Here is a 12865-nt window from a genome sequence, read left to right on the forward strand (position 1 = left end):
GTATTGCTCAAAATTAAAGTCAATATCCTGAGTAACAAACTCTCCCAGAACAGGGTTGCACTCTGCCCCTGCCTTGAGGGTTCCTAGAGCAGTACTCAAAAGGGAACTAACAGTGGCAGTTGTTCTTGAAACCAAGATAGAATCTCCCTAATGAGGCTGTACACATTTTCTCATTTTTCATCTTCTAGGGTAACCTATTCATCAGTCCAACTGTTTGCACTAAGGCCTGCTGTCTGTATCAAGAGTCATTATGCCTCGAGGTCAGAAGAGTAAGCTCCGAGCCCAAGCAAAACGCCGCAAGGCCCGTAGTGAGAACCAGGGTCTAGGGACTGCTCAGGCCACTGAAACACGGAGAGAAGAGTCCACACCCTCTTCCTATACTTTCTTTGAGAGTAGACCTCAAAATATTTCAAATGCTGGCATACCTGGAACTCCTATGTTGCCTCAGGGAACCCCATCCACCACCAATAGCACTAAGGCAGATGATTCAAACATGGATTCAGATGAAGATGTCCAAAGCCAAGATGAGGGAAGTTCAGATTCCTGTCAGGTTAGTGAGGGCTGGTGCAAAGACCCCTTAAACAAGAAAGTGGTTTTACTGGTGCAGTTCCTAATAGACAAATATCAAAAGAAAGAGCTGATTACAAAGGCAGACATGTTGAAGTATGTTATCAAAAAGTACAAGTATCACTTCAATGAGATCCTCAGGAGAGCCTCTGAGCACATGGAGCTGGCCTTTGGTGTTGACTTGAAGGAAGTTGATCCTATCAGGCACTACTATGCTCTTGTTAGCAAACTAGACTACACCCTTGATGGAACAATGGGTGATGAAGAGAACATGCCAAAAATGGGTCTCCTAATGATTGTACTGGGTGTGATCTTCATGAAAGGCAACTGTGCCTCTGAAGAGGAGATCTGGAAGGTGCTGAATATGATGGGTGTATATGCTGATAGGAAGCACTTCATCTATGGGGAACCCAGGAAGGTCATCACTGAAGATTTGGTGCAGCTAAAGTATCTGGAGTCCCAGCAGGTCCCCAACAGTTACCCTCCATGTCATGAATTCATGTGGGGACCAAGAGCCCGTGCTGAAACCAGCAAGATGAAAATCCTAGAGTTTTTGGCCAGAATCCATGATACTACCCCCAATGCCTTTCCATCCTGGTATGAAGAAGCTTTGAAAGATGAGGAAGAGAGAGCTCAAGCCAGAGTTGCAGCAAGGGCTCGCAATACTGCTATAGCCAGTTCACATTCCAGGGCCAGGGAAAGGGCCAGCAGCTTCTCCCATGCTAAATGAAATCTGAGCCTTGTTCTTCACTTTTTCCTTGAAAAGGTATGTAAACCTCCTAATAGTAGAGGGCTAGTCAGGGGCTGGAGGAAATAAGTGAGTATCATCTTTACTCTCTTGTTGTATACTGGTAACTTGGAATTTTACTATTCTTTCCTTTTATTCTAGGTTGTATTTCAAGTATTGAAATTTGAGGAAGATTGTTATCTTTGTGGATATGAAGAACAATGAGCATTCTTAATGGATGGCCATGGTGGGTCTGAAGGGAACACAGTGTATATGTTTGTGTTCCCATTCTATATGCCTAATTTAGAGTATTGTGCTGTATTTCAAATTTTTTCCTTAATAAGTTTCATTAACTTTATAATATAAAATTATTAATTATTTTATTTACATATTTATTATTTAATAGTTTTAAGATTAGGAGTTTTATTATTTTGTACAACAATTGGTAAATCTGTCATAGTTAGTGAACCAGAACAAGAAAACCTGGCAGTGGAATAGGCATTTCTTTGAAAATTTAAAAGAATTTAGCAGTAAAACTTGAGGGATCAAGAAATAAAGAGGGAGGAAAGTAAAAGGTATTCAGTCTTTATTCCATTTCAGTTTGTTTTCTAAAGATAAAAGACACATAGATTTTTTAACTTATTAAAATATAGAAAAAAATAAATGTTTATAAACTAGACTTCATGTTCACTGGCTCATTTATTTCCAATTACTAATTGAGTATTTGCTCTTTGGAAGTGATTTTGTTAGAGACAGGGAAAGTAGGACACAAAACTTTACAGTCAAATAACAGTAATTCTATAAGGAAAATGGCAAAGTACCTTCTAATACCAAAAGATAAGCAACAAGAAAGAAGTAAGTAGGAAGGGATTTGGGAAAAATGAGGGGGAATGTCTGGTTACAAATAGTAAAGTAAGTATATCCTGAGGAAAGGCCCTTTGAGGCTTTGGGAAACTACAGTCCTTCAGTGTGATATACAGTTAGCCTTCTATATCCATGAATCAATCAACCACAGACCAAAAACATTTAGGAAAAAATACATGTGTACTGAACATGCACAGATTTTTTCTTCTTTATTCCCTAATGATACTGTATAAGAACTGTTTTATATCATTTACTTTATATTAGGTATAAGTGATGGTGACATGATTTAAAATACACAGGAAGGTTACCTAGGTATATGAAATACTATGCTATTTTATATAAGGAACATGAGCATCCATGGATTTTGGTATCCTGGAATGAGTCCTCTCAAGGGTACCATGGGATAATTGAACTTTTAAGTTGGGCATTGACTAGATTAAGCTGTGAGACTGATGAGCCAAGATCAAACACTCACGATGTGTGTCAGCACAGAAGGACAAAACCGTGGATTGTAAACCTGTTCTTAAGAGCTAACTTGGTATCAAAAATAAACCACAAGGAAACTTTATCCTAGGTTAAAAATGAATAGTGTCCTGGGATATCTCATTCACATTTAGTTGCACATACAATGCAAGCCATTTGTTTCATGCACAGACAATTTCTAAATAAGAGTGAAACATGCTTGAGGTAAGATGCCTAGAAGCTACTGTCTTGGTTCTGTTTGTCCTGAACTGAGACAGTTAGATCTTAATGCTTTAAAAGGACATTTTAGGTAAGTTATCACACATGCAATTTAGAAAAAATTCATATGTGATGATTATGAAATGAATGAAAATTGGAGTGTGGTTTGGATGGAAAGATATCTGGGTGGGAAGTTGTTGGTTCTTGACACAAATTTTAGAAATTCAAGTTGCATACAACTGAAGAAGACTCCCCCACATTGTAAATGAACTAAATTACCCTCAAACAAGGAAAGTTTTATTTGGACTTACTTGCTCTGGAACATTATGGAATAATTTGGTGTCCTACAAAGCTACATGTTCTCTTGAATTAATAATAAATAAATTTCCCCAGAGGGGAAGGTGGTATCATGCTAACTACCATTCAGTAAAGATACAATAGTTTCCAGTCTCTCTGCTAAGTGCTTTATATCCATAACATATATCCTAACAGTCTTGCAAGATAGAGTTTATAAAACATAATTTACAGAACTTATCATGTTCTTAAGTTCACATGGCTGATAAAAGATATTGCTTGGAATAGACTTCTGATCTAACCTGGCTAGAATTTTTCTAGAGTCCATGTTTCTCCACTTCTCCTAACTTCAGTCAGACCTTTTGGCTCTTAATTAAATATTATTTTCACTACTCCAAAAATATTACAGACTATTAAAATGACAGTACTCTCTAGCCAAAGTACCAAAAGCAGGCCTAAAGAAAGAAAGTAAATATAAGAATAAGGCTAAGGTAGGGATTATTTTGGACTTCATTTTCTGAGGATCTTCCTGTGCCTAGCCCCAGGTTTCCTTAAGCGTAGACTTTTCCCAGGTGCTGGCACATGAGTCTTATACCAGCACATTCTCACAATGAGTAAACCTTTCCCTTGTGCATTCTTCAGTGTGCTTTCATGTCCAAACTGGAACCATATCTGCTGATAAGAACCTTATCTTCACTGCCTTCCCCGAATGGTTCACCCTTTCACCCTTGCTTCCTATAAAACTGGTGGCTCAGAATCACCTGCCCATCCCTGGACTTAGAGCATTCCAACTTTCTGTAGATGTCCCATCCCACATCTCTACAATAGGTTCAAAATCTATTCCAAATGAGTTGGTGATTAGCATGTGATTTCTGATTTTGCATGGAAAATGCTTGCTCTTGGGATGTAGTTGAATAAGCAATCTAAATATTATCAGTAGGTTTTTAAATGGATATGTCGTTTGATCCTCACAACTGAACAAATACACACATGGGTGAGCTTATGTAGATAATCAAAAATTTAGCCTCCCTCATTAGTTGAAGATGAGGAAAGGCCATGAAAATGACTATATAACCAAATATACTGTGGTTGAATTCCTCAAAACACCCTAGAATTCTTTCAAGAGGGGAAAAGGTATTTCTTAGCAGACATACTATTATTTATCAGCAAAGAAAAATAAGAGGCATCAAAAGGATGGTGAATTATTAGTTGCTCCAGAGGAGAATCCTGGTTTTGCCTTGTGCCTAATGGCACTTGTAAAAATGTATCCTGCATGTTCAGTCATGTTGAGGTATGTAGGGTTCAAAAGATTTTAAGATTTTCACCAGGCACAAAAGAAAGGAGCACATTCTCAATATATTGAGACCCTAGAATTTATTCAAAGGTCAATACAAGAAAGGTGCTACTGAGTGTCTTCACTTGAAGTTGAGCTTTTCCCTGCTGAGATTGTATAGGTTCCTTTGGAAATTTGATTTGATTCTGTATTACAAAGCACCAATCACCTAGTAGGCTCTCAAAAACCAATGGAGAATTTCAACCCAAATTTGGCCTTCTTAGAAATTCTACCAGGGATAGAGAAGACTATTATGAATTCTAATAATTTCTCCTTTATCTAGTACCTCAGTCATGTTGAAGATTAGAATTTGTAAGATTATGACATTAACAAATAGGAACATAGGAGTCTCATCCTCTTGAGACTAAATGCAGTGAGGTCAGTGTAAAAAGGTCCAACTGAGCAAAAGGTGAACCCTCCCTGCTGAGATTTCACTGAGTCTTTTTAAAAATTAATTGTAATATTGTAATTGTTATATTTGTTCCTTATTTTGTCCTGAATATTTTTGTATGTGTATAGGATTCTTATTTTCTCTCATTCCCCTTATTATATAACATAAAATGCATTTACTTCATATATAAGTTTTGTTAATTTACATCTCAGTATATAAATGACAGGATAATGAAGAGAAGAGTGATAATAACTCATGAACTTTGAATCCTCCTCTGGTGTATCTTGCATGCAAGAAAGTTGTTTCTTATCAGGAGAAAGTATGACTTCCTTATTGCCTTTATAATTTAAATACATTTTAAGGAGACATAGATTCTACATTACCAAGGGGTGGACTGTGATGTTAAATTTTATTTGTCAACTTGGCTAGGCTATAGTGCCCAGTTGTTTTGAAACACCATTCAAGATGTTGCAAAGCTCTTTATTAAAAACAATTCTCAGATAAATCATTAGAATTTGAATAAAGCAAATTACCTTCCATAACATGGGAAGGATATATCCAATCATATCCAATCATGAGTCTCAAGAGCAAAGACAACTATCCCGAAGAAGCTGTTCTGCCTCAAGACTGTAATACAGAAATCCTGCCTGAGCTCTTTGTCTACTGGCTTGCAGTGTCAGCCATATATATATATATATATATATATATATATATATATATATATATATGTTGTAGATGGACACAGTACCTTTATTTTATTTATTTATCTTTATGTGGTGCTGAGGATCAAACCCAGGGCCTCACACCTGCAAGGCAAGCGCTCTACCACTGAGCTACAGCCCCAGCCCAACAGTGTCAACTCTTGAATTTTCAGCCTGCTGGCTCATCTTGCAGATTTCAGTCTTGCTGATCTCTACAATTGTTACCAGCCATTTCATTAATCTCTCAATCTCAGGATTCTCTGGAGAACTCTGGCTAGTTAATCTTGTATCCAGGACCATTGCTTTACTCATTTTCTTAACTAATCATTTGGGGTTGATTATTTTCGATTTTCTGACAGTGAAGTGTGACATTTTATTTCCTTTCTTGTTTTATTATAATTGTTTGGGTATCCAATAAAATATTCAAAACCAGTGCTGATAATGGGATATCAAGAAAAGCTTTTAGTATTTTATAATTTTGTATTTTGTTGTGAATTTTGTAGGTACTTTACTACAGAATAAAGTTTTTTTTAAAAATTTAAGTTTTATAAAGGTTTTTAAAAATAAATAATGAAAGCTGAAAAAAAATGAAAATTGGAGGCAAGAGTAAAAGGGAGATCAATAGAGTAGAGGTAGAGAATCAACGGGGAGGAAGGAAGAGAGTGAAAAAGAACAGAAATAAAATAGACCCAAATAGCTATATGAATGTATGAATATATCATGATTTCCACTTCATAATGATGATACATCAATGAAAAATATTTTTATAAATAAATAGAAGATCAGAAAAGTAGAGGAAGAGGAACAGAGGGAGGGAGGAGATGAGGGGGGAAAAGTACTGGGGAATGTATTAGAGCAAATAGTGCTATGTGCACATAGGAATGTCACAACGAACCCCACTATTATGTATAATTAAAAATGCAGTCATAAAAACAGTAAAAAAAAGAATGCAATACTTTATTTGAAAGCACCTGTCATGTAAGAGGCTGGCAAGAATATGGATAACTGCAAGACAAACGATGTCTCCTCAGAAAATTCCACCAAGCAATGAAGATGTTTTCATAACAAACTCTATTATTTGCCCTTTTATCAAGCACCTAGTATGTAACAGTTTATGGAAGTTCAAGTGCTCATTCACATAGTGTCTTGTTCTCCTTCCTGGGCTAATGGGGAGACTACCTTATTCAATCTACCTGTCATTAGTAACAGCCCTTGTCAATGAAACAGGGACTCTTGAGATGAGGAATCACATGTGTAAGCAGTCTATATCACTGGATCAGTCAGTGAAGATTCCTACCTACCCACACAAGATTTTTAAATAATTTTTAGTTTATTGAAATATGTGGAGGAAACAAAGTGTGTCCCCCAGCTTCCACCCAACACACTAAACAATGTGAAAAAAAGTAAGCACCCATTAAAAAATCAACAAAGAAAAACTGTGTGTGTGTGTGTGTGTGTGTGTGTGTGTGTGTGTATGTGTGAGTGGAGACTTGTAATGGAAGTGACATATTATTCCCTCTGGAATAATCTCAGGCCCCTCCCCATTCTACTTCATAGAACATGTAGCACAGGCAGAGTCATTTGGCTTACATATACCTACATGAAGCATTAACTGAAGTATCAATAATATATTAAAGTATCAATTATGTATATTATGGTAAATTAGCCTACAGTGTAGTGGATAAGATGGTAATGGAACAAATGGACTCCCCTTATCCTCTTAGTACATGAAGATCGCAAGAAATGTTGCACTAACACTTACTCTGTTACTATGGCAATACTAAAAAGGTTCATACAAAAAGAATGGTCTGGAAAATGGACCAAGAATTTTAGTCTGATTTTAATATAAGTTTATGCCTGGCTCTAGCTTGATCACAAACTGTTCATGAATCTCTTTTGCAGTCTGTGTAGTTCAGTAGATAATCAGGTGCCTACTCTGCAAATGAGGTATAAGAAAAAGAAGAACCAAGAATGACCTATGCATATTTGTCTTGAAATAGTGCATGCACAATGACGGCATTTATTGAGCAGAGGAAGACTAGTTGTTGGTGATAGAGGTGAGAGTTCTCATTTGGCCATGTTAAGTTATTGATACACATTAAGCATACAAGAAAGTATTAAGTAGGATGTTTTTTAAGATTATGACACAGGTGAGAAAGTCTATTCTAGAAAGAATAATTTAGGATTCATTGGAGTGTAAATGGGGTTTCATAGAAGTACATAGATGTCCTTGGAAGAATAACATGTAGAGAAAAGGAAAGGAGAATTGGGACAAATTTGGACACTCCCCAGCAGTAATATATGCAGCAGGGAGAAGGTGAAAAAACAGATGACATAAAAACCAGCTGAGATAGTATGAAATCTCCCATGAAAATGTTCCAGTCATATTTATTAGCTGTTTGAAAAATTAAGATAGTAGATCACTGTGGCAAAGAAAAATATTTTTATGCTTTCGTTCTTTAAAAGTATATTCCACATAAGAATTTATGAGTATGAAAAATGAACTTTTATTATTTTAAGTCATTCATTTTCAGGTTTTCTTTGTTGCATCAGCTTTCATTTACTGACTAATGCATAACTACTATTTCTGTGTTTAAATATAGTTAAATATTTAATTATGAAGATAATACATATATCCTTATTATGAAAAATTCTAACACAGCTAAATTACAATGTCTCTCCTTTTTTTTCAAAATTCAGATACCTCTTCAGAAATGACCACAATTAACAATCTGCTATGTGTCATTTTAAAGATAATCTGAGGCTTTTTTCATATATAGAAGTGCTAAAAATGTATTAATTTTTTAACACACATGGGTAACCATGCACATCCCATTCTGCTTCTCGACTTTGTCAGTTAGTAAAATGAATGCAGAATATTTCTCTGACAGCATAGAGATCCACCTACTCTCTGGCACTCTAAGTATGTTTGTATAATAATTCATTCAACATTTTCTTCCTAATGGAACTTCAAGCTATTTACCACTTGTTGCTATTAATAAAATTGAAATCAACAACTTTGGACATGAAATCCTGGGGAAAAGTATATATGTTTTCTAATAAGTCACAGCAAAACAAAAATTGGGTTAAAGTCAAAGAGTATAAAGACTGAAAATATTTACAAATACTGCTGAAGTTCCATTTCAAAAATGTTATAGCAATTCTTAGTTTCCTAAATTAATATGTGTGAATGACTTGCATTGTTATAGATATATATTTTACCATTCTTTACATTCTTTTTAAACTTTGGGGTGAGAGATACTGTCTTGTTATTTTAAACACATGGAGCTGGTCTTTGGCCCTTGAATTGAAGGATGTTTGACCCTAGCAGTCACTCTTAACCATGTCTTCTGGCTGCTTGTGTCACCAAGTTATAACTCTACAAGAGAAGTATGAGTTGTGGTAATGCGCTACCCAAGAGTAATATTTTTTGATGATTCTGCTATGCATGGTCTTCATGATGAGCAATCACCTTCCTGAATAGGAAGTATATGAATTTTTGATTATCAATATGATGCAGATTCAAAGGATGTACTTCATCTATGGGAATCAAGGAAGCTCCCCAGAGATATGGTGCACAAAATGTATCTGGAGTACATGCAAGTGCCCAAAATTGATCCTTCATACTACGAATTCTTGTGGGTCCCAGAACCCATGCTGAAATAAACAAAATAAGAGTCCTAAAAGTTTTGACCAAGATCAATGGTACTACCACTGGCTCCTTCCCAACTCTGTATCAGGAGGTTTTGAGAGACCAGGAAGAAAGCAGGACTGAATTTGGCACTACCACCATGAATAATACATGTTCCAGAGCTATGATCAACTACTTCTCCCACCTGTAATGAATCTGAACCTATGATCAACTACTTCTCCCACCTGTAATGAATCTGAACTAATTTCTTTACTTTGTTATTGAAGAGAGTTGTCAACATTCTAAGTAGTGAAGTATTGGACTGGAAAGAACACAAGATCTATTATTTTGCCTTCCTGCTTTATGTAGTATCTTGAAAATTTTTCTTTTTTTTTCTTTCTTTCTCTTTCAAGAATTTCTTAATTCATTCTTTTACTCATTGGTTCATAATTTTTTTCTTTCTAGTTAATTTCTAATGTTTTTCCTTTTAATAGGAATTTAAATCGATTCAGAATATAATTATATGAATCACCACTTTAATTATGTATCTTTCACTGTGTATCAGGTTTAAGAGTACAAACTATGCTATTTTTAAAAATCAAATTTGGAAATCTTCCATCATATTTTATCATACAGAATAGGATAACACAGTATCAAGTAGGTGTTTCTCTGTAAATACAAAAGAAATCAGAAGTAAAGATTAAGGACTGAGAAAATAGATGTAAATAAAATGAAATATTGCACACAAAATAGGACAGATAACTTGCCTCTTCTGTTTCTCAGGTCCACATACAGAGAGTGTCCAGCTGGTGTGCCTAATAAAGTATCCTACACCCTGGGAGCCTGCAGCTAGAACTGTAGCTGGACCTCATTTAGATAAGACTTGGATTTTTAGCAGATATTGTAATGGAGTCAGACTTTTTGGGATATTGGAGGAAGGTGAATACATTTTGCATAAGGTAAAGTGAGGAAACTTTGGGGAACAGAAAGTAGACTGGCTAATAATCTCATGGGACTCCCATCAGATCTACCTTAGTGTTCATGTCTTTGTATGCTCTAAGTGTGGTTAGTCCTGTGACTTGCTTTTAACAAATATATTATGGAGGATGTGATAAGATATCACCTACATGATTACATTATTATGTTAAAGAGATGATTAAAAACAAAATATTCTCTAACTCAAAAATTCCTCTCTGTAAAATATGACAAATAACAAATTCAGTCTCAGTAAGGAGAAGGTTTTCCTTAAAAAATGAATTACTTCTGGTATGGAAAGGGACTTTTAAAATAAGGGGAAGGGGACTACACTGTAATAGAACATAGTGACTATAGGATTGACAAGTATCTCAAGAGTTACCAAAAAATATCTTCTTTAAAATTTTTATTATATTTTACTGGACACATAGTAATTATAAATATTTAGAAGATACAGTATAGCATTCCAATGATCAGATAAGGGTAACCTCAGACATACATCATTTCTTCATGTTGGGAACATGCAAAACCCTATAAGCTACATGGAAATATTCAATTAATTGTTTCTAACTATAGTAATCTTACAGTGCTATAAAACATTATTTAAATAGAGGAGTAAACAAAAACTAGAAAGATCCAGCTGTGTGAGGAAGTGGGGTGAAAGTATAATGTGGTTTGACAGGAGATCACACAATATTTTATTCCAACACCAACCTATTCTCAAGAGGTGTTTGATGCTGGTTCCGATGATATTGAGACAAAGTTCAGGAACCTGGAGAAAGAAGAAAAGCTTAACAAGTTTGGTAACAAACATTTTGTTTTCACTGATCAACAAGGCCAAGTGGTTCCGTTAATCATGTACAAGACAAAAAAAGAGAACACTGAGGGTGTGTCTAGCTTTGTCAATATAAACAAGGAAGTTATCCATAAGTCTTATGTAAGTAAGGTTGGCAAGGATGTTTCACTGCAGTAAGCCTTTTTCTGGAACATAAAGAAGGTAGGGGTATTTTTAAATCTTCACTGGTTTTATAAGATTATAGGACTTAGATAAAGTTCAAATTATCATAAAGGAACAAAAAAGTTTTATTATCAAATAATCATTAACCTGGAATATGATGTACATTACAGGCAATTTGCTAAAGAGATAGCTAAAACGGAAATAAATTCCTTTTATTTATATATCCAGCAAACAACCTATTACATGCTGATCCTTAAGATAAAAGATAACTAGTCTTTAAGTAAAAGGATTTGATGGCACCATTTGTCACACATAATTATTCCTAAATTCACCTAGTAATTGGGGTGGCTAATTGCTTCATCCAAAGGGAAAACATTCCTGGGTTATAAAACTGGCAATTGGTTTATTCAGCTTTTAAAAGAGAAAGGTTTTACATTTACAAGTTTTCTAAAGTAAATACCCTAAGGAAAAAAAATGGTGGGGGAAAAATCTCACTCCTCTTTTCTTTTTTTTCTACATTCTAAATAATTATAGAATTCTCTAATTTCTCTACATTTTTCTATAAATGATTTTAGGAATTGGCAGGAGCCACAAAACCCTTCAGGAATTCATTGCCATAAATAGTAGCTCCTGTGTAAGAAAACACAAATAAGAATATATACATGTATGATTAAGAAAACAGAGAGAGGCTGGGGTTGCAGCCCGGTGGTAGAGCTCTTGGGTTCTATCCTCAGCACCACATAAAAATAAATAAAAGTATTATGTCCATCTAGAACTAAAAATATTTTTAAAAGAAAATAAAACAGAGAAAAATTAGATCATACATAAGGAAAAAAGACATTGCAGATAATGATACTCAAGTAACAAGTCAGAATACATGTACAGTTGTGGCTAAAAGGGTTAACGGAACAATGCATTTAATTCATTTAAATTCTAGATCATGGTCAACTGTTTCTCTAAAATGTAACTTCTGCTCTTTTCATTTAGAGCTGAACAATGGGCATTTCATAGGACACCTGGCACAAGTGCCACAAGAAAAAGTCCTGCCACAAGAAGTATAAGATAGGATGTCCTGCTGCCAACATGAAAAGTGGTCCCTGCTGCATAAACAAAATCCATGTGTGATAAAGCAACAAGAAGCACTGTGTCCTGAGGTTGGATGTGAGGAACTTCTCCTGGGCCTCTGAGTGTTGACTCACAAAATAAGGATCATTGATGTTGTCTATAATACATCCAATAATGACCTGGCATGTCCCTAAATCCTGGTGAAGAACTGCCTTATGCTATCGGCAGTACACCATACCAACAGAGTGGCATAGGTCTGACTATTCACAGGCCATGGGCTGCAAGAAGGCAGCCAAGCTGATTCCTGAGGAGGAAGAGATTTTAAACAAACAAACTAGTAAATAAAATTAAAAAGAAATACAATGAAAGGAAAACAGATGGAAAATTATGTACTCTTTTGGAGGAGAAGTTCCAGCAGGGCAAGCTTCTTGCCTGTATTGTGTCAAAATGGTCACTATGGCCCAGCAAATGGCTGTGTGCACTAAAGGTCAAGGAGCTGGAGTTCTTCTATCTAATGAAAATCAAGTCCCAGAAGGAAAATTAGTCCTCCTCCCTCCTGAATTAGCTAATGTAATAAAGGTATTCATTATTCTATGTCTAAAATAAAATAATATTACCTTCCTTCTTTATTGGAAGTTTGGGAACATTACAAGGCAACTGCTCTATTATGTATTTTTA

At 35.3% G+C, this 12865-nt stretch overlaps 1 protein-coding gene across 1 annotated transcript; it reads left to right on the forward strand.

Annotated features, from left to right (window-relative positions):
• Positions 1-250: 250 nt before the first annotated feature.
• Positions 251-1297, forward strand: LOC308638985 (melanoma-associated antigen B18-like; the record flags this gene model as incomplete). The annotated part of the gene is made up of 1 exon (XM_081276907.1): positions 251-1297. The coding sequence occupies one exon, from the start codon at positions 251-253 to the stop codon at positions 1295-1297; it is 1047 nt and encodes a 348-aa protein (XP_081133033.1).
• Positions 1298-12865: the final 11568 nt, after the last annotated feature.

The sequence above is a fragment of the Spermophilus citellus genome (genome assembly GCF_964194105.1).
Source record: "Spermophilus citellus genome assembly, chromosome: X".
Classification (NCBI taxonomy): domain Eukaryota; kingdom Metazoa; phylum Chordata; class Mammalia; order Rodentia; family Sciuridae; genus Spermophilus; species Spermophilus citellus.